Source organism: Leucopleurus acutus, assembly GCF_964270905.1.
Source record: "Leucopleurus acutus genome assembly, chromosome: 12".
NCBI lineage: Eukaryota > Metazoa > Chordata > Mammalia > Artiodactyla > Delphinidae > Leucopleurus > Leucopleurus acutus.
This window is the reverse complement of record NC_139154.1, coordinates 14,677,833-14,700,228: the sequence shown is the minus strand read 5'-3', so window position 1 is coordinate 14,700,228 and position 22,396 is coordinate 14,677,833. Positions and strand designations below refer to the sequence as shown.

At 42.7% G+C, this 22,396-nt stretch overlaps 2 protein-coding genes across 3 annotated transcripts; one reads left to right on the top strand and one right to left on the bottom strand.

Moving 5' to 3' along the window:
* Positions 1-390: 390 nt before the first annotated feature.
* On the bottom strand, positions 391-12,089 carry IL1A (interleukin 1 alpha). 2 transcript variants are annotated; one of them, XM_082851366.1, is made up of 7 exons: positions 12,048-12,089; positions 11,351-11,405; positions 9,953-10,001; positions 8,397-8,619; positions 5,863-6,036; positions 3,698-3,819; positions 391-1,411 (listed from the first exon to the last, which is right to left on the bottom strand). In XM_082851366.1, the coding sequence occupies exons 2-7, from the start codon at positions 11,395-11,397 to the stop codon at positions 1,229-1,231; spliced, it is 798 nt and encodes a 265-aa protein (XP_082707492.1). In that variant the 5' UTR covers positions 11,398-11,405; positions 12,048-12,089; the 3' UTR covers positions 391-1,228. The 2 variants fall into 2 exon arrangements, with proteins under 2 accessions (XP_082707492.1, XP_082707493.1); XM_082851367.1 differs by lacking the exon at positions 391-1,411 and adding an exon at positions 1,463-1,739.
* A 4,977-nt stretch (positions 12,090-17,066) lies between these two features.
* LOC309970172 (5'-deoxynucleotidase HDDC2-like) lies at positions 17,067-17,669 on the top strand (the record flags this gene model as incomplete). The annotated part of the gene is made up of 1 exon (XM_082852433.1): positions 17,067-17,669. One exon carries the CDS (start codon positions 17,067-17,069, stop codon positions 17,667-17,669), a length of 603 nt encoding a protein of 200 aa, XP_082708559.1.
* Positions 17,670-22,396: the final 4,727 nt, after the last annotated feature.

The window sequence follows — 22,396 nt, the reverse complement described above, 5'->3', positions numbered from 1 at the left end:
TTTTATTATCTGTTCCTAATTACCATGCTGTAAAATAATGATTAAGACAATATGTAATTATGGGCCAGATTTACTTTTTTCTAAATTATATTCAATTATGATTGATAATAATGTATCAGTTCACATTGTTGATGGTAATGTAACACTACGATTGGATCACAACTTCTAGAACCTAGAAGAAACGTTGCTCATGTTCTAGAAAAGAAAGTTGAGATAACAGTTGTCCTGTGGTTGCCAAAGTTAGGTTCATCCCATTTTAGCTAGTAGGACTTGAGAGCAGGTGAAATTGAATGACACAAGAATGACACAGGCGGAGGAGTGAAAGAGTTTGGCCAGTTATCAGTTCAAACGAACAAGGTAATTAATACAAATTTATTATCGTAATTACAGAACTCCCAGGTACTAGAATACAGAGCTTCACAGCAATGGAAAAAGCACAACTTGGATCAAAGTGCCTTAGTGCCTGAAACTCATTCAGCCTGGAAAACACTGTCTACTATTGTTGAAGATACATGGGCATACTCAGAGACTGCAAAGAATTGCTATAAATATAATAATGTTACAATTATCTTAGAAATAATATTTATAAATATATAAGTGTAATAAATAATAATTTTAAATAATATTGCATCCTTTGCCTTCTTCTTGAGGCTCAGCTTCAAGAAGTATTTTACTAAAACGAGCTCACGGATTGGCATAAAATACTGTTGAGGCAGGAAGGATATAGCCATCATTCCCTCCATTTTGAAGATGATCAAACTGAGGTCCCAGAAACTTACAGTGTTTGATAAAGGGTCCATCAGCAACTTAAAAGCAGAAGCTAAGCAGTTGGAATGAAATCCTGGGTCCATGGCTTCTCATTCCAAATACTATGGTGGGTATTTCTTAGTATTCTTATGCCTTAGTTAACCCATCTGTAATATGGGTAGAGCCTTTTTGGTAGCCACGGTCAGTAGCCCTGGCCCTCCCAAGATTGTATGCATAATAATAATTAAAATGATTGGTAGTTTGCAAAGCATGGGGTGTTCTTTAAATAACAAGCAACATTATATGTTAGTGTTGGTTCTACTAGACTTTGTGCCCTCTCTTAGAAAGAGAGTAAATATTCATTTAGAGTTACAAAGGCTCAGCACATGCTCAGAGAGTGACTAAGAGTGCAGGATTTGACTCCTTCATGTACATGGTACATACAGATTGTCAACACTTCACAAGTAAGTAGACTCCACAGTCAAAGCTGAAAGTCAATGATAGAGGGCGGGCCCCTTGCCAGGTGCACCAGTTTTTCTCCCTTTGTGGCAAAATACAGCTTGGGATGGGCAACTGATTTGAAGTGTTGCATACTGCCATGGTTGCTCCAGAGGAAGAGGAGATCGGTCTCATCTTTGATGGTTTGGGGTGTCTCAGGCATCTCCTAGGATAAGGAAAACAAAGATCTATTAAAAGAGAAGAGGAAGATGGTAAAAAAAGAACTGATGCTCAATTCCTTGGCGTTTGGTCTTCATGAGATACACAGTACTTTAGGACTATGAGTAGGTAACATGATGATATAGGTTCTTCATTCATTTTTTCATTCAGAAAGCATTTATTACATGCCTGTTAGATGTATGGCCCCATCTATTCATAATAATTGGTTTCCTCAGTTAACTGGAGAGAAATCCAATGTCATCATGAAGATCGCCAAAGACACTAGTGTCTCACTGTATCCTGACAGGTAGGGCGGAACATTCTTCTTGTCCTGCCTGAACATGGGAATAGAACATTTTGCATCAGATATGAGCACTAAGGACGCTAAGACCTGGAAACTTTTTGACCTCTAAATGTACAAAACATACTTTGGGAAAATAACTTAGAATTTAGACATGTTTATCTCTGTATTTAAGTCAACAACTGAAGACTAAAGAAACCCAAATCTCACACACACACACATACACAAAACTTTCCAGACATATTAGAAGCTGAATCCTTTCAATACAATTTTTTGAAAATTGTGATCCCTTTAGACGCCACTCCTCTTGTTCCTCTTGCGAGTATGAAAAAAACTTAAGATGCTTCTTCTCTATTCTTTTAATAGAAAAGAACTAAATATCCTTTTGAGGTTTCCTTGGGTTTTTCAATGTCAACAAGGATTTTATTTCTCAAACCTATTTCTCTCCCAGTTTCCCCCTCTTCCTCTTGTTGGTTCTATCTCCAAAATATAACCAGATTCTGTCTCCTTCTTTCCACCTGTCTCACAACTCCCGCCCCCACCCACCCCGACTGTTACTACCACATCTTAATCAGATTTTCTCTATTGCCTCCTTTCTGATCTATTCTCTGAGTTAGAAAATATAAGTAAAGTCAGGATACTTCCCTGTTTGAAGTCCTTTCCTCTATTTCTCTTTCCTTTTTTTCAGGGTGTCCCAGCTCCTTGGGTGTCCCTTCTGATCTTTGAAGCTGGCCTTGTAAAGCTCTAGGGCTGGGTGCACTCAGATCCCTCTGTTTGGAATGCCCCCCACCCCCCATGGCATGCTCCCTCCTGGCAGCAGCTCTCATCTCTAGGGAGCTCTGTGTAAAAAGCATGCTCTCATTTTCTCTATCTCAGCGCCCTGTTCATTGGCTTTACAGCATCTTGCACTTTTTGCTGGTTGTTTGGCTCGTCTATTGTCTGTGCCCTTCAGAAGAGTGAGTTCTATAAGGCTTTGGCTCACCACTGTCTACTGAGCTGTTGACACTGCTTGAAAAATAGAAGGCTCTCAATAAACAACGTTTGTTGAATGAATTCACAAATGAAGCTACTGCCCTACTCTATAGACATCACTTTCATCTGACTTGATCCAGGAAGAGAGACACATGCATCCACGTAAATCCTAGTTAGGGTGGGAGCAGGGGTTGGACTTTACACATTTACTGAATAAGAGTCACCCACTAATCAGTGGAGAAAACATTTGGCTCTAGTGGGCATGTGTGTGTGTCTGTATGTTTGGAGGGGAATGTGGTAGTAGAGATGAGGCTGGGCTGAGAGAGAAAACTGGCACCAATGAAGAGAGAGAGGCACTGCAGTCAGAAGGCCAGGGTTTGAGCCTTGGCCCCCAGGTTTTGCTTTGTACCCACTGGCAGGTGATTAATCCCCTGTGATCTCAGTGGCTTATTTGACACTCTTGGAGGCAGGCCCCCTGGTACTAAAGCCTACTGTCATGTAGGTCAGATAGTAGATGTCAGTAGAGCTCAAAGAGGGATGGAATAAACAGATGCCCAGGGATGGGAGGTGAATAGGACCAGGCAGGGAAAAGAGAAAGAAGAAGAAGGCAGTTTGCCTTTTATGTAGTTTTGTCACCTCCACCTCCACAGATCCTGCCTAGAACTGCCTCTGAATATAGTGGGTAAGAAGTAGGATGGGGGCTTCGCTGGTGGCGCAGTGGTTGAGAGTCCGCCTGCCGATGCAGGGGACACGGGTTCGTGCCCCGGTCCGGGAAGATCCCACATGCCGCGGAGCGACTGGACCCGTGAGCCCTGGCCACTGAGCCTGCGCGTCCGGAGCCTGTGCTCCGCAACGGGAGGGGCCACAACAGTGAGAAGCCCGCGTACCGCAAAAAAAAAAAAAAAAAAAAGAAGAAGAAAAGAGGACTGTGCCATCCTGCTAGGGGTGTCTGCCTCTTGGGATCATCTACAAATGCATGGGTTGTAAATGAAGGTAAATTGGAGACTGAGAACAACTGACCTTTAGCAATATGGGTTCGCCTTCGTTTTGAGCACAAACAAACAGTTGAGTTTTTGAGATTCTTAGAGTCACAGGAAGTTGAGTATCATCTCCTGATGTATAAGCAGCTATGTCAAATTCCACTGGCAAAGAGAAAAGCCAAAAAAAAAAAAAAGTAAATCCATTGTATTTGTGTAAAATCAAGTGTTTATGAAGATGCTGTGTGTGGGCTTCCCTGGTGGCACAGTGGTTGGGAATCCGTCTACCAATGCAGGGGACACGGGTTCGAGCCCTGGTCCAGGAGGATCCCACATGCCACAGAGCAATTCAGTCTGTGCGTCACAACTACTGAGCCTGTGCTCTAGAGCCCACGAGCCACAACTACTGAGCTCACGTGCTGCAACTACTGAAGCCCACAAGCCTAGAGCCCGTGCTCTGCAGCAAGAGAAGCCACCGCAATGAGAAGTCCGTGCACTGCAACGAAGAGTAGCCCCCGTTCACCGCAAATAGAGAAAGCCCGCACATAGCAACAAAGACCCAATGCAGCCAAAAATAAATAAATAAGAAATAAATATAAATATATATATATATAAAAGATGCTCTGTGTGTGTGTGCAGTTATGTCCCCAACTATGGTGTAAGTACCCGAAGGTCAAGAATGGAATTTATACATCTTCGTATCCTTCACAATGTCTGCCTTATTCACTAGGCAGGTAAATACTTGGTTAATGGCTTTAGAATTTTCTATGTTGAATGAATGCTTGGGGGCTGCATATTTATTGAATCTCTTATAATTATATTAGTGGGATAAGACCCTGGAATTTGTGAAGTCATGAATAAAATGGAGGGGTTTAGAAGCTGATACACTCATATGCTGCTAAGGATAGTGAAAAGTAGTTCAGTTTTCCTTAGAGAACAATGCTTAATAAGAGCTGTAAAATTATTTATGCCTAGAAATCCAGCATCTGGGATACGTTCCAAGAAATAAGCTCATAGAGAAAGAAATAATTTAAACAAAGACATTTGCAACTGAATTATTTAGAGCAAACCCAAGGCACCAGCATAGCAACATGATTGAATATTCTAGTGCCATTAAAAATGGCAAATACATATACTCTGTCAATATGTGGGAAAATTGTGTGAAATAATATTAAGTAGGAAAGTAGAACACAAAATAATTTGTAAATGTCTTAGAGTGGAAAGCATGTTAGCTGAAATATATCCAATCAGAAAGAGCCCTGCTTGTTTATCACAAAGTAGCCTCTTTGGACCTCTGAAGATAATTTTGTTTACTGATGACATGTCCTTAAGCTAAAATATGTACACCATGGAAATTGGATCGTTGTGACAAAATTTCTTGCATCCTAAATTTCATTCTTCAGAACATATTTGCAGCTTATTGGCTACTTTGCCTCACAATTATGTTATCAGAGATAATGATTCTTGGGCTTCCCTGGTAGCGCAGTGGTTAAGAATCCGCCTGCCAGTGCAGGGGACACGGGTTCGAGCCCTGGTCCAGGAAGATCCCACATGCCACGAAACAACTAAGCCTGTGCACCACAACTACTGAGCTCACGTGCTGCAACTACTGAAGCCCTCACGCCTAGAGCCCGTGCTCCACAACAAGAGAAGCCGCAACAATGAGAAGCCCGAGCACCACAAGGAAAAGAAGCCCCCTGCTCGTCGCAGCTAGAGAAAGCCCGTGTGCAGCAATGAAGTCCCAACACAGCGAAAAAATAAACAAATAAATAAATTTATATATATATATATAAAAAGATAATGATTCTTCCTAGTTTGGTGTTATTTGGAAGTTTGATCAGCAGGCTCCTCATTGGCTTCTGAGTAAATTTGCATAAGTCACTGAATATTTCTGAGGCTCCGTTTACTTACCTTTAAAATCAAGGATAAGACTATCTCAGAGAACCAAAGGAGACAGTATCTCAGAAAGCTTTAAACTGCACTTAGAGCTTTCATAGCTAAGACACTTCTCTCTTGTTAAAGCTTCCAGATTTGGCTGAAGTTCCTGTCCTTGCCCAGAATTTTTACGAGGGGTGATGTGCTTCATCCTATTCTAGATAAATCGTGCAAAGCCAGGAATCTAGAGAGGTTTATTCTTTAAAAGCAGAAAGCTTAAAAGAAACACAGAAATAAAAAGGGTGGGGGAAGATGACAGAGTTGTCCATTTACCTGCCTCATCCAGATTATTTAATGCAGCAGCCATGAGGTATTGACCTGACGGATGTAGAACTATACTTTGATGGAGGGCGTCATTCAGGATGTATTGCTGTTGGATGAGCTTGATAAAGTTGTATTTCATGTTGCTCTGGAAGCTGTAATGTGCTGATCTGGGCTTGATGATTTCTAAAACCGTTATCACGAGCTCAGATTAATGTCCAAGTACAAACATAGATGATATACATGCTCTAATACAAGCTATTGAAGGGACATGAAGAATATCCCAGTCTAGGTGAGGAAACTGAGAGAGAGGTGAAATCACCCTGTCAGCAGAATTGGTTCTAGGATTATCCCTGTGGTTACTTATTTGTTTCTTTTTAAACTTAGATTCTTCAGGCAATAGTTTTTTTTTTTTTAAAAGATTACCTGTACAACTTTTTTGGTTGTTTGGAGGTTTGTAAGTAACCAGGAAGACTCCTTGTATATTCTCCACCTATATTTTCAAATGAATGCACTCTGAGAAAAAAATGAATCCACTAGGGATTTTATATGTCACTGAAGTGCAGGTCTAAATGTCTGCCACCTTTTTTTTTTTTTAAATCTTTATTGGAGTATAATTGCTGTACAATGGTGTGTCAGTTTCTGCTTTATAACAAAGTAAATCAGCTATACATATACATATATCCCCATATCTCCTCCTTCTTGCATCTCTCTCCCACCCTCCCTATCCCACCCCTCTAGGTGGTCACAAGGCACCGAGCTGATCTCCCTGTGCTATGCGGCTGCTTCCCACTAGCTATCTATTTCACATTTGGTAGTGTGTATATGTCCATGCCTCTCTCTCACTTCGTCCCATCTTAACTTTCCCCCTCCCTGTGTCCTCAAGTCCATTCTCTACGTCTGCATCTTTATTCCTGTCTTGCCCCAGGTTCTTCAGAACCATTTTTTTTTTTTTAGATTCCACATATATGTGTTAGCATACGGTATTTGTTTTTCTCTTTCTGACTTCACTCTGTATGACAGACTCTAGGTCCATCCACCTCACTACAAATAACTCAATTTCGTTTCTTTTTATGGCTGCGTAATATTCCATTGTATATATGTGCCACATCTTCTTTATCCATTCATCCGATGATGGACACTTAGGTTGCTTCCATGTCCTGGCTATTGTAAATAGAGCTGCAATGAACATTGTGGTACATGACTCTTTTTGAATTATGGTTTTCTCAGGGTCTATGCCCAGTAGTGGGATTGCTGGGTCATATGGTAGTTCTATTTTTAGTTTTTTAAGGAACCTCCATACTGTTCTTCATAGTCTGCCACCTTTCTTTTTATTTTTTTAAAAAAATTTTTTTTATTTTGTTTTTTCTATCTACCACCTTTCTGAACAGGGGTATATGTCAATAGCTTCACAAATCCTCATGGCTCTGAATAATTCTACTTCCAGGAATATTTTATTCTAAGTAAATAAATGATAGAAATGAAGATTTATTGATATGGTTCTTCATTGTCACATTACTTATAATGGTAAAAAACTGGAGCTCTAAAATGTCTTTTATTTATTGACAAATGAAAAAAGTTGGATATTAAATTGTATGTAATTGACCTAATAATGTTTAACATGTATATTCCTGTGTGTGCAGGCACATAGAAAAGACTTTAAGGAAGGTAACATAGTGCTGGCAGTGGTAAACTCTGAGGGGTAGTATGCGTATGCGTGGTTTTAATTTTCATTCTTGTATTTTCCAATTTTCTAGGTGAACATGTGTTAATATTTAGCTGTTACTTTAAAAATATTAGGTTTATATCTCATGTGGAGGCTTGTATAGTGAAGGCATGGGAGAAAAATCATGACTTCTATAGTCAGAACAGATTTGGTTTGACACTTTACTACTTACACACTGTGAGATTTTGGGCAGGTCACTATCTCACTGAGCTTACTTTCCTCATATATAAAACAAGAATGTAGGATTGTTGTGAAGGTTAGAGATAATGCAGCCATTAGTAAGTTAGTAGTGTCGGTAGTATTAACAAAATAGTAGTAGTAATAATGCTAATAATAGCTAACATTTCTTAGATATTTTCTACGTGCCAGGCATTATTTTAGTCCAGAAGCTTGCAAGTATCGACTCATTTAATCTTCACAACAGTTAGGGGATTACCTCCATTTTACAGTAGAGGAAACTGAAGTACAGAAAGGTTAAGTAACTTGCCCAAGGAGACATAATTAGTATGTGGAGGAGCATAACTTCCACAGTGGAAGTCACCCACTAACAGTATATAACTGCTTTCTGTCGAAAGGCGCAAAGTCACATGACCTTAAGAATATGGCCACGAAGTGAGCCTGTGAGCAGGTATGCTAAACTCAAGCCACTGCTGACCTCTTCCCACTGGAGAAGGCTAAAAATTAATTTTCCTTTCTTATAGTTACCAGACGAATGGTTGGTTGCCCTCTTGTTACTCAAGGTTTTATTTTTCCCTCTACTCTGCTGTCCCCATTTGCTTAAAAATAGAAAACAAAGATATTATTGCACTTGACCCCTTACCTTCTTCTGTATCATCGGCAATGTCTTCCAGGTCATCGTCGGTGAGGAACTGATTTAAACTCAACCATCTGTTCTTCAGAATCTTCCCGTTGGCTGCCACCATCATCACATTTTCCTTGAAGGTAAGCTTGGATGTCTTAGAGGTTTCAGGGGTATTCAGAGACATATATTTATCTATGCAGTCCTGATGAAGTGGTTCATAGCTTGCATCATAGAAGGACTTCTGTGAGGAACGAAAATGAAAACTGAGAGGCTGCCCATGGCCATAGAATGAGACTCCTTTATAATAGGAGTTTTATTCAACAGACTTAGAGAGAAGGATGTCCATTTTGGTCTCGGGTAACCCATGTTTCATCAGTCTTTCCCTCCTTCCTCCTTTCCTCCTTTCCTTTCTCCTTCCTCCTTTCCTTTTCCTCTGCCTCCTTCCTCTTTACCCACTTCCTCCCATCCCTCCTTTGAGGATTTCCCTGAAAAGATGTGATCTCTGGGAAGGTCTTTGTCATCCAACCACAGACTCAAAAATGAGATCTTGTTATACTTAGTGAAGTAAGTCAGAGAAAGACAAATACTATATGATATCACTTACACGTGGAATCTAAAAAATAATACAAATGAACCTATATACAAAACAGAAATAGACTCACAGACGTAGAAAACAAACTTACGGTTACCAAAGGGGAGATGTAAGGGGGGAGGGGCAAATTAGGGATATGGGATTAAGAGATACACACTACTACACATAAAATAGACAAGCAACAAGGATTTACTGTATAGCACAGGAAATTATATTCAATATCTTGTAATAACCTATATCAGAAAAAAAACTGTATCGCTATGCTCTCCTCCTGAAACTAACACAGTATTGTAAATCAACTATATTTCAGTAAAAAAAATGACATGTTGTAATGAAACAGGTCTACAAGTGATCTTAGTGAGTGGTAGCCTTCTAGTCAGTTCCCCCTCAGGAGGTCAAACACCTACTTGACAATGCTTAAATATTTTAGAAATACTCCTCTAGGTATAGCTTTTAGAACTAGTACCAAAGACACACAAAGCAGTACCTATCTGTGGTCTCCTAACCAAATAACACAGCATGTGAACAGCTGCAGATTTTTTACTTTCAACTGGTCTGCTTCTTCCACCTCAGCTTCATGGGCTATTACACTCAGAGGGCTATCTCTAATCTCTGGAGCTGGTGTTAGAGAAGGTGTCAACAACACGTCACTTAAGGAGACAGAACCCTGGTGAAGTGGCCCAAAGGGGCTGTCCCAGGATGGCAAAACCAACATTCCGATTGAAGGCTGAGCCAGGAGACTCTATTCTTGGAGTTTCAGGTGAATTCTGCTCTGTTCTGGGAAAATCTGGTGACCATGAATGATGCCATCAACTGTTAGTGCAAAGAGGCAGTTGGTCTCACTTATAATGAAAAAATGCATGTCTCTGGACTTCTAGTGAAGGTAAAACAGAAGCATCTAAGATTCAAGCCATTGTTATACTAGTGGAGAAAATACTGCGTAAACACAGCAATCTTATAAGAATTACAGTCATATGCTTACCTGATTCAGAGACAGATGGTCAATTTCGGAACTGTATTCTTCATTTTCACTGTTAAACAAGAGGATGAGAATTTAATTCTGTTTGTTATATCACTACAGTCACTGGGCAACGTATTTTAATAACTATATTAGCTTTGGGTAACACACACACACACACACGGCCATTACTGTCATCTTTGAAAATTAAGGGCCTCTGTGCATACACACCCACACAGTAATTTGTACTTGATAATTTGGAATTAGTAATCATTGGGCCAGGCCTTGAACTCTACCTGTGCTCTATCTATAAAAACGAGGCTTGGCTAACCAATTGAAGAGTTGTAATTGAATTTCGGGGAAAAATTTTAAGCTCCTCAAGAGAGAAGAAACACTTTTGAAGCACCTCATTTAAATTTGAACCAAATGGGTTATACGTTACACTTTGCTTTCATGTATTTACTAAAACAGATTTAATAATTTATACTTTGCCAAATATCCAGGCAACATTTCCATAGTCTAGTTTGTGGTTAGTGTATCTTAATAGGTAATGGGAATACCATGTTGGCTTAAAGTGTTACACAATTTTAACTTTTTATTCATTATCTTTCTCCTGTGTCTGAATGAGATTGACCGTGTATGTTTCACATGCTCAAATTGCTGTGAAGCCATTTCCTATTCCAGATTGAGATCAAGAAGTTTTCCTGAGAAAGGTTTCTCTTTCTGACAATCCATTAAAACTCCTTACTGTATCAGGGCATGGGAACCAGACTGAAGCTGTGTCTAAGTAGATGTTGAAAACCACTAGGACTCAGCAGCCCTTAAAAGTGATCTTTCGGGCTTCCCTGGTGGCGCAGTGGTTGAGAATCTGCCTGCTAATGCAGGTCACACGGGTTCGAGCCCTGGTCTGGGAAGATCCCACATGCCGCGGAGCAACTGGGCCCGTGGGCCACAACTACTGAGCCTGCGCGTCTGGAGCCTGTGCTCCGCAACAAGAAAGGCCGTGATAGTGAGAGGCCCGCGCACGGCAATGAAGAGTGGCCCCCTGCTTGCCACAACTAGAGAAAGCCCTCGCACAGAAACGAAGACCCAACACAGCAAAACTAAATAAATAAATTAATAAACTCCTACCCCCAACATCTAAAAAAAACAAAAACAAAAAACCAACCTGATCAAAAAATGGGCAAAAGACCTGAATAGACATTTAAAAAAAAAAAAAAAGTGATCTTTCTAGAATGGCTGCCTCCCTGTCAATTTCACCTCAGTTTAAATTCTGGGTGCTGTTTCCCTGGGTCTTCACTGAACCTGCCCTGACTTCAGAGGTAGGACACATCTTTACAGCCTCTGCGGGTCTGGCCCAGCTGGATTCTAATGTACCTTGATCCCCTCATTAAATCACAAGAGACAGAAGCTCTTTCCTACCTGTAACAGTTCTTCAGGTCTTCAAAGAGGTCGGGGACTTTGGCCATCTTCACTTCTGCAACAGAGAACACCAGTAGCTGTCAGCCCTGTCAGCCTCTGAACCAGATGCCAGCAACGAGAACCACCTCCCCTTTGTGTTTCTTGAGACATTTAATGAATGACTTAGCTCACACTCAGCACTCTTCTTTTCACTCCCTTGAATTATTTGCATATGTATCTGCCTCCTCTGCTACACAGTAAACTTCTTTTAGAATCTTGGTAACCCTTGTGTGTCCAACCCAACGCACCACACATGGTAGGCATTCAATGAAAGTTTGAATAAGTAAAAAACAAGAAACAGAAAACCCCCAACAAGGATGAGATATTTACCGTACACAGATGCAAGAGAGAGGCAGCGTTAGAAATTCCCAGTTTTCTCCTAACAGTTTTTGGTTGTAGAGATTCCCTTCAAGGAAAGCCGTGGCTACCCCCTCCAGTGCCCTCATATGTAACCAGTTCCTCTGTCCCTCAATTTCCCACCCGTAGAGAGAATCATTTTCTGAAATCTGACTGTGATTCTAACTCACACACCAAACCAGAGAGGGATGGGAAAGGAAGGAAGAGGCTTTAGCTTCAGAGGAGGCAGTTTGAGAGATCACAGCCAAGGAGAAAAACAAAAAAAATGTGTTAATATCCAAAGATGTGATAAGGACTTTACCTTTGCTGACTCGAGCGAGCGACAGTGAAATGACTTGCTCTCTTTCCGTGTGGAGACTGTAGCCCCAGTCAGCTTTCTTCGCCTTTTGTCTGCTCTGGCGTGGGCGTGGCCATGATTGCACCACTGGAAATTCACAGAGAAAAATTCTGCTTTGTATTTTTTTAAGTTCATTCAACCTTATACTGGCCAAAATAATGACAAACCATATACTTGATCATAGCGTTTGCAGAGATTCCAGGAGTATCTGACTTGGTTCATTTATTTATTGCTTTGCTCTAAACAGTGATAAACATGTAGTCTTAGGAAAAGGGAAGAAGAACAGGAAACTTAAGTTTCTAAAAATATTTGGTGCGGGATGGAGGGAGAACTCCTAAAAGCAGAATTGTAGATGGTTAGAGTTGGAGGGGCGCTTAGGAGTTGTAGTTCGTGTTTTGACTTAATTTGTTTATTGCGCCCCAGGGCTGAGTATGAATTGATGGAATACTTGGAAGCCCCCCAGCAGCTAAGGGGTGGCTCTTGAGAGAAGACGATCCATCTTTTCTGAAGAGGGAGGTCTGCTTGAGTAGGCATCCATCACTCTGAGTATGGGGTGACCACTTCTCCGTTAGGGCAGGGTAGAGGAGAGAAAAATCATAGTCAACCACAGAAGTCAATCCTTTTACTCCTCTGAATACTGTCAATCCATTTCAGACAGAAGTGACAGAGCTTTAGGAGAAAACTCTTTTCCCGGCCATGTTTGGCTTCTACCAGAGCCCAGAGAGAAGCATGGTCTTCTCTAGGATAAACCCAAGGTGTGTGAGGATAGCTGCAGACTCAGGGAGGTATGGACAAGGCTGGAAGCCAGTGGCTGGATTCAAGAATGGAGACTGGGGGACTTCCCTGGTGGTCCATTGGTTAAGACTCCACGCTTCCACTGCAGGGGCCTGGATTCCATCCCTGGTCGGGGAGCTAAGATCATGCATGCTGCGTGGCACGGTCAAAAATAAAAGAAGAATGGAGATTGAGAAAGGAAGGGACTCAGGGACTCTTATACATGACCCTGATTCAGTGTTACCTGGCTGTTACCATCAAAGACTTTTTCAGTATACTGAGGCTGGCCCAGTTCAGGTGGCAGAACGCCAGACTCTTAGCAGATAGATGTTTCAGGTTTCCTGGTTGGAGTTTAAGCCATATAATTTAAAATAAAGGAAATGGATGGGAAAAGAGGGTAGAGGAGGAATATAAAAAGTAAAGAGAGGAAGGCAAGACACCACAATGCAACATGATATTAAAAAGCAGAAAAGCTCAGAAGGGCTAGGAGTAAAGTGGTTTGGTGTGAGTTGAGTAAAGTATGCTGTGTGGGCCTTGTTTAACATAAATCATGAGGTTGGTTAGGTGATCATTAAGGTCTGTCCTAGGTGCAAAATCTCTGGTACTGATTCTATTGTCCAGTTCAGTTCCTCCTGCTCACAGACCTGGTGTTATAATAGTTATAAATAAGAACCACAGGAATAACTGGCATCCTGGATGCAGGCAATGTAGATGGAGGACCAGACTGGGACGAGCTTGGGTGTCTCAGGATGGATCCTTTCGTGAAGGGTGTTGGCAGTCTGTGCTTCTCTTTCAGGCGACACAGAAATACTAACACTCGTTACCCCCTCTGCCTCCTACGGATCTCGTGAAGACTATTACTAAGAAACAATTGCAAAGCACATAGTGAACGTGGGCTGCTATGGAGATGCAATTAAACAAAAATAATAACAGCGCTAACGATGGCTTCTGTCACTTGGGACCCTGTAGAGTCATCATTGTAACGCCTTAGTTCACTGAGGATAATATAGTTCTTATGAAAATAATGACTTGAAACTTCAACAGGGAGGACATTTTCAGGTGAAGGCCTCCACTGAAACCTAGGGTGGGTTCAGTTTCTGGGAGGAATACATACCACCTCTTTGGTAATCCAGGAAAATACCCTTGGTTCCACCATCAGTGGCAACACCCATCCTGGCCCATGTCACATCTCTGTCATAGAAAATTGCTCAAATGTGGTTGCTGAATTTCTCAAGGAGGGTCTGAACTGATTTTCTAGCCAATCAACTCAGGTTGTGTCTCACTTAACTTTTTCCTGGACATGACCTTTTTGGAAACTGGTTTTTAAAGGAAGAACAAAAATGTGGGTGAGGTTTAGAGAGTGAGGAGTCCTTGCTTTGTTTTGGGGAACGTGCTTTTCTGTGAGTGTGAACAAAACTTGACTTGCAAGTAATTCTCAGCACCACACCACCTCTTTCTAGGAAACAGAGAGAGGAACATACTGGAGCCCCAAGTGTGTTTGTGGGTTGTCCTGTGACTGGGAATTTGGGTGGTTTCCTGTATCCACTTCTTGACTCCGGGGAAGCCTCAAAAATCCTTCTTTAGTCCTTTTAATCTAAATCATTCAGAAAAAAGCTATTGTGCCCTTATTCTGTGCCAGGGGTTTTGCTGGGCGTCAGTATTTTTCTTTCATGATTCACAAAATTAGACAGGTATTGGGGCTTCCCTGGTGGCACAGGGATTAAGAATCCGCCTGCCAATGCAGGGGACACAGGTTCGAGCCCTGGTCCGGGAAGATCCCACATGCCGCTGGGCGACTAAGCCCGTGCGCCACAACTACTGAGTCTGGGCTCTAGAGCCCGCGAGCCACAACTACTGAGCCTGCGTGCCTAGAGTCCGTGCTCTGCTACAAGAGAAGCCACCACAAATGAGAAGCCCACGCACCGCAACGAAGAGTAGACCCCGCTCGCCACAACTACAGAAAGCCCGCACGCAGCAACAAAGACCCAACGCAGCCAAAAATAAATAAAATTAAATCTTAAAAAAAAATTATAGGGCTTCCCTGGTGGCGCAGTGGTTGAGAGTCCGCCTGCCGATGCAGGGGACGCAGGTTCGTGTCCCGGTCCGGGAAGATCCCACATGCTGCAGAGTGGCTGGGCCCGTGAGTCATGGCCGCTGAGCCTGCACGTCCGGAGCCTGTGCTCCACAACGGGAGAGGCCGCAACCGTGAGAGGCCCGCGTACCGCAAAAAAAAAGATAAGTAAATAAAAAATGCTATAGGTATGCAGGATGAGAGGATGTAGTATTTTGGTAGGTGATTGGATACGCTTTATGAGCTTGGAGGCTGTGGGTCTAACGGTCACGGTGGTGCTTTTCACTCGAAAACTGCTTTACATAGTTCACAGAGAACTCTCACCCGCACTGTCTCACTGGCTCCTCACTTTACCTACGAGAGACAGTGATGACCATGCCCTTTCACAGCTGAGGACCCTTGAAGAGGTTAAGTGACCAACCTATGGTCACCAAACTGGCAGAGCCAGCACTTGAACTCGGGTTTCTGATTCCAAGTCCAAGCTTCTCTTTCCACTGCATATAGATGTGCCAGGTCTCTTATCACCACCAACGCCAAGTGACAGGGCTGAAACTGATCGTCCTTAAAGGTCTTTCCTGCCTCAAACAGCCTATCATTCAGTGATTCTAAGGTTCTTTGTAAAATAAATAAATAAATAAATAAAAGAAATGGTTTGAAATAGCTTTCCTCTCTTCTTCTATGAAATCTCACTTTTTTCTTTGGAAATACAGGAAAGGGGTGAAGGCGATAGCGTCATCGGGTACATGATCGTGGTGGAGTCTGAATGGGGACTTTGGTGATGCTCTTGTCATTGTATCACGAAGACAGGAATCATCTGTAAACCTCTTGGGAACCAACTTTAAAATCATTGCATGTAGTTGGATGTGACAGGGTGACAGAGTGCTTGATTGAAGGGAGATAATCAAAACTGTGAGGTCGGTATTCTTATCACACTTATAGAAGAGGAAACCTAGGTCCAGGGAGATGCAGCAATCTGTCTAAGATCTCAAGGTTACCAAGTTGCCGAAATGGAATTCAGATTCCAGAGTCGAGGCTCAGTCAACCATGAGGGATTCTCTTTTTCTTAGTGGGTGACCTCTTTCTTTCTTTTGCTCTTGTTAATCTCTAATTTCTTCTGCTTTGTCTTGTTAGTCTTTCGAAGGACCTAGAACGATATGTTGGAGAAGGATGCACCTCAGACACTATGTAGATTAAACACTTCCTAAAAGAGGAAGTAGGCTCAGAGAGGGGGAGCGTCAGTGTCCCGAGGTCACATGGAGAGTTCATGATGAGAGTGGGAACGAAAAATGAAAACTCGCTGTTTCTTGATTTCTAGTTCAAAATATCCCACTACCTAGTGACACTGGCTCTGCAGTAAAGAAAGGGAAGGTGAAGATATAATCTCTCCATGGCTCCTCATTAGTAAGTAAAAAAGGAGTTAAAAAAATGAAACCCCATTCAGTGAGCGAAACCAGCTATGGTCTCTGCTCTCCTGGGAGCTGACAGCAAAAGTGCTCATCAATAATCCCCTATATGAGTAGATATGTACAAACTGAGATAAAAGTGTTGTGAGGGCATTGAACAGAGGAGCTAGTCTGAGATCGGGAGTGGGTAGTTCAATGGGAAGGGAAGAGGGAACGTTCCAGGCAGAGAAAAAGTCATGGGGGTCAAGTGATGACATGAAAGCAGGGCATTGAGGCTGGAGCCCAGAGTTGAGGGGAGTTAAGAAGGTGGTGAGATGAGGGTGGGAAGGGAGGCAAGAGCCAGCCGGGCAGCGCCTTGTGTCGACCCCACTAAGGTCTTTACCCATTTAATTTTGGGTAAACTTTGGGCAAGTGCTCTGGGAACTCGGAGAGCATCGAGATGGCTGTGGCTTGGAGCAGATGGAGAAATTCAAGTTGACAGGGTGAGGAAGGGACAGTTTCCTGGTCAGCCAGCAAATCCCCATTTAGCTGTGATCCCCTTTCTTCCCCTAAGCTTGTTTGTTCCCTGATGTATGTGCTTTTATTGTTTCTAAATTCTCTTTCTTTCTTCTCTTGAGATGGTGGTAAATAGAGCTGTGCCCCCTCTTTGCCTTCTCCATTGGCTCTGTGTCCTTTTTTCTCTCTTTCACAGACACACTTTAAAAATCATAGTTCACTGTTGGGTTGGGTAGCCTCATGGCTGCGCCCATCTCGGGCCACGGGGCCCGGAACCTGCTGCAGTTCCTGCGGCTGGTGGGACAGCTCAAGAGAGTCCCATGTACTGGCTGGGCATACAGAAATGTCCAGAAGCCAGAGAGCGTATCAGGTCACATGTACAGGATGGCAATTATGGCTCTGGTGACCAAAGATGAACATCTTAACGAAGACCGATGTGTACGCCTAGCCCTGGTTCATGATTTGACAGAATGCATCGTTGGGGACATAGCACCAGCAGATAACATCCCCAAAGAAGAAAAACATAGGCGAGAAGAGGAAGCTATGAAGCAGCTAACCCAGCTACTCCCAGAGGATCTCAGAAAAGAGCTCTGTGAACTTTGGAAAGAATATAAGACCCAATCTAGTGCAGAGGTTAAATCTGTGAAGCAGCTGGACCAATGTGAAATGATTCTTCAGGCATCTGAATATGAAGACCTTGAGAACAAACCTGGGAGACTGCAGGACTTCCACAATTCCACAGCAGGAAAATTCAGTCACCCTGAGATAGCCCAGATTGTTTCTGAACTCGAGGCAGAAAGAAACGCTCACATAGCTGCCGCCGCCAGTGAGCCACACTCGTGAGAGGCACTCCTGTAACAAACATTTTATTTGTCTGTTTCATGGTATTGCGTTTTGCCGCTGTTGGTCTGTTGATTCCCCAGATGTGAGTCTGTTTATTTTCAATTGCCTGGACTCCAGCAAGAAACGTGATACAATTTGGACAGTAAAAGAAGCTACAGAACAGGGTGTGGTCCTGAAAATGCCATGGATGAAGACTTGGAGGGTGGGGAACTTTTTATGAACTGCATAAATAAATTTTTAAAACCTTAAAAAAAATCATAGTTCATCAGAAAGCTTCCTGTGTGGCACAGTCGTGTCTATGCTTCTCTCTCATTTTCTTCTTGCTGGCTAATTGTGACTGTCTAATTAGAAGTGCATTCTTAAAAGATTTCCTTTTCGTTTCCTTATGGGAATCATAGTTATCTCTGCTCTGAACTTGTTTCTCAATTAAAAAAAAAACACTTGTATTACTCTTTTGGGTTCTAAAACATGTTGATTAGATATTGCTAGGGAAATACAAAAAATACAAAAAAAAAGAGAGAAGAAGAAATTAAAATCCCCAAACAATTGAATAATTATTCAAAAAAAGTATTCCCTATTATTATTTTGGTGTATTTCCTTTTAGTCTTTTTTTCTCAAGGCATGTATACATTTGTTTCGATACAGATGAGTTGCTCCAGCATTTCAATATTTGCTTTCCTGAAATCTAAGGAACATGTATTTGGTAGACCATGCTCATCGAACATCCATCTACTCATTTGTGGGATTACTTGGTAAATGTCTATTGTCATGCCCTGATCTCCCTTGCAGTTAGATCAGGGACACATGGTTTGTCTGGCCAATGCACTGTGAGCAGGAAGTCAGACATGACATGTTACACCTCTAGGCTGATGCAATCGAGGGTCAGTGTGTGCCTCTGTCGTTGCCAACTTCCCCTGACGCGGCAACTTCAGAGGTGGTGTGTTCCCGAGGGTGTGGTTACAAATGCGTGGGGTGTGGCTGTAAACGTATGAGACTAGAACAACCTGCATTCGTGTTTAAGTTACTGAGATTTCAGGGTTATTTGTTACTCCGGTACAGCCTAACCTATTCTGACTACTACTGGGGATGACTGTCCTTCCTTTATCACAAACTCCAAAGTGACACGCATTTTTTTTCTCAAAATTCCTCTTTCACATAATCGATGTCTTCTTGGACAGAAGTGTGTCTAGATTAGCATTCTTCTTGTCACATTCTTTACCCTCTGGGAGATGAATTTTCCACTAAGGTCATGTTGGCCAAGTTTCAATTCCAGATATAAAGATCAATTAACTATGAGAACAAAGTAGCCAATCATAAAGTTGAAGTAACAGCCCAGAATCAAAGCACATAATAATTACATTCAAGCTCTAGTGTTTATATGGTACTTTACAATTTTTCAAAGCATTTTTTATAAACAAAATATGGGCATTTAATATGATGTGAGACTGACTTATGCATGCAAGTGGTCAATTGCAAAGGTCCCATGCCCAGTGCATGATTCTCTCCTCCCTCCCTTTGTTATGATCTCCTGGCTGCTGGAGAGGACGGGCCCCTGGTTAGAGCAATTGTGGCCCAGGCAGGGTGTGGAGTGGCAGGTGTGGCAGACAGTGTGGTGGGAGAGGCAATAGAGTTGGATCTGACTCTGACCCTGACCCTGACCAGTTGCGTGACCTTTGGCAATTCCCACACATTCTCTGGACCTTCCTTATCTATAAAGGGAGGAAGTTGTACTGAATGACTACTAGGCTTCTAGCCCTGGCTGTCCATTCCATATTTCATGACTACCCTGAACATGACCATGTTCTGCCTCATGGCAGCTCTGTGCTCTTGAAATGTTATGTTTGGTTACATAGAGCCCACACTGAACTCATTCCTCACTATCTTTTTAAAACTTTTTTTAAAAAATAAATTTATTTATATTTATTTATTTATTTTTGGCTCCTTTGGGTGTTTGTTGCTGCGTGCAGGTTTTCTCTAGTTGCAGCGAGTAGGGGCTACTCTTCATTGCGGTGTGCGGGCTTCTCATTGCAGTGGCTTCTCTTGTTGCAGAGCACAGGCTCTAGGTGCGTGGGCTTCAGTAGTGGCAGCGCTCGGGCTCTGTAGTTGCGGCACACAGGCCCTAGAGCATGTGGGCTTCAGTAGTTGTGGCTCACGGGCTCTAGAGCTCAGGCTCAGTAGTTGTGGCACACGGGCTTAGTTGCTCTGAGGCAGGTAGGATCTTCCCGGACCAGGGATTGAACCCATGTCCTCTGCATTGGTAGGCAGATTCTTTTTTATTTTTTTTTGATATTGGGGGTAGGAGTTTATTAACTAATTTATTTATTTTTGCTGTGTTGCATCTTCGTTTCTGTGCTTTCTCTAGCTGGGGCAAGCGGGGGCCACTCTTCAGCGAGGTGCGTGGGCCTCTCACTGTCGCGGCCTCTCTTGTTGCGGAGCACAGGCTCCAGACGCGCAGGCTCAGTAGTTGTGGCTCACGGGCCTAGTTGCTCCGCAGCATGTGGGATCCTCCCAGACCAGGGCTTGAACACGTGTCCCCTGCATTAGCAGGCAGATTCTCAACCACTGCGCCACCAGGGAAGTCCCCTCACTCTCCTTTGTAGAATCTTTCTCAGTCACACATACAGCTGAGTCACAAAGACATACCTGCTTTTCCATCACTTCAATGGCAAATTTGATTTACCACTCTGAGTGCATATAGAAAAAAGTTCCTTTTCTAGTACAGAAATATATAACAGCTGCTGATAAATTAGAAGGAAATGACAATTTTACTCCATCTGTTAAGTGATGATGACTCAGGCTTGTTTTCTAGAAAGCTTGATCTACATGGAGGACCATCTGAGCCCTCGATGACCCTCAAGAAAAGGAAGTTTAGATTTCTGAGCCTGAAAGGCTGGACAAGTGTTGGAGTATTTTGGTAAAAAAAGGAATATCCAAGGAAAAAATATGATCTTAATTTCCCCTTTTCTGGACTCTTCCATCCAGTGCTGTCCCCAAGTAGGCCATTATATTCCCTGCAGTGTTGCTCAAAGCACTGTGGCTTCCCTGGAGAAGCCTAAGAGAGCCTGGACTCAGGAGCAGGGCTTGGAGGCAGCAGGGAAAAGGTGATCCTATAGAGCCTACTTCCGTGAAGCCTTCCTGGAGCCCTCTTGACAACCTTCTTCATGGTTCCATCATGTGTAAGGCATTGTACTGGAAGCCATGGGAAAGAGGTGGCAAAGAAAGCCACTGGCCCTTAACAGGCTTGGAACTTGTGGGCAAGACCCGTGTAGAAGACAATAGCACAAGCAGAATAAAAGAAGTGCTGTAGTAGAGACAGAAACAGACAGCAGGGAAGGGAGTGACTGAAGCTAACACCAAGAATTAAGGAAGCTTCCCGAAGGCTGCATTTTAGCCGTGTCTTGAAGAATTAGATTTAGATAGTGGAGAATGGTTAGTCCAGGCTGAGGAAATAGGCTGGGTGAAAGCATAAGGAGTAACATTTCGTGTCTGTCTCTCCTACCGTGTGGCCCTGGGCAATTTCCTTAACTTTTAGAACTTTGGTTGCCTCATTTGTAAAACTGGGCTGGTAATTCTACCTTCACAGGATTTTAGAAAGATTAAATGAGGTTGTGTTTGTAAGAGTGTTCAGTTTAGTGTTAGTTTCCTTTCCCTTCTTTCCAAATGTCCAATGCTCTCCCATCTCTCCACATTTGCTCAGGCTGCCCCTTCTTTGGGATCTATCCGCCTTCCTCCATCCATGGAATTTTAGACCTTTTTCTTACTAGTCCCGGTCTCTCCGTGATGCAGAATGGAAAGCATAGATTTGCTGCAGGGAATGTCAAATATGGCTAGCCAAAAATCAGGTTACAGTCAAAGGAATTTAAAGTGGAATGCAAGCTTGTCTATAGTGAGTATAGTAGACTGGAATACTTATTAAAGTTATCAGTTCTTTCATTCATTCATAGAAGATGGAGATCTTTGGTCCAGGAACGTGTTTGGAGCTGAGGAATGAGGTATGATGAAAAGAAACACTGTTCTGAATCTCACGGAGCATCTCTGCTTGCAGGGAAGCCATATCTTGCACAGATGATCACAGTTGGGGGTGGTTATTAAGAAAAGGGTTGTATGGAGATATCAATATATGCAGTGGGAGGGGAGAACCTAATCTATTCTGAAAAGTCACGGAAAGTCTCTCTGAGAAAGCAACCTAATGGATAGGAAGGGGAGGGTTTAGCCAGATGAAGGTGCAGGTAGACGTATGGAAAGAGATTCATGTCTCGGGCAATGAGAACAGCATGCGTGGAGGCCCCGAATCTAGAAGGACTGTTGTGTATTAGAGAAACTGGAAAAGAGCCAGTTTGGCAGAAGCCAAAAGAGTGAGGGGCAAAGTGGCATGAGTTCAGGGTGAAGGGGTAGACAGGGCCAGGTCACTGACAACCTTGTAAACATACTAAGGACATTGGATTTATTCTGAAGGCATTTTGAGATATTTTAAGCAGGTAAAGTCAGGTTTGTGTTTTTAAAAGATCAGGTTTGTGTTTTTAAAGGGGAGAAAGCAAATGAGGGGAGAAGCCTATTGAATCCTCCCAGTGAGAGATGAGGATGGCTCGGACTTGGGTGGTGGCAGTGGAGGTGGAGAGAAAATGATGTACTGGAGTTATTAGAAGGCAGCATCTACACGACTTGGTTATTGGTTAGACGTGGGGTGTGAAGAAGATAGACGGCCCTAAGAAAACTGTCCACTTGGA

Bases quoted from the DNA above. Each gene is read 5' to 3' on its own strand.
- IL1A (XM_082851366.1), bottom strand. From the start codon at position 11,397: ATGGCCAAAGTCCCCGACCTCTTTGAAGACCTGAAGAACTGTTACAG. The intron at 6,037-8,396 runs GTAAGGGGTCAA...TAACGGTTTTAG, and splicing joins TGCCGATGATACAGAAGAAG to AAATCATCAAGCCCAGATCA. The intron at 3,820-5,862 runs GTAAATGGACAA...TCTCTTTGCCAG, and splicing joins AAATAATCTGGATGAGGCAG to TGGAATTTGACATAGCTGCT.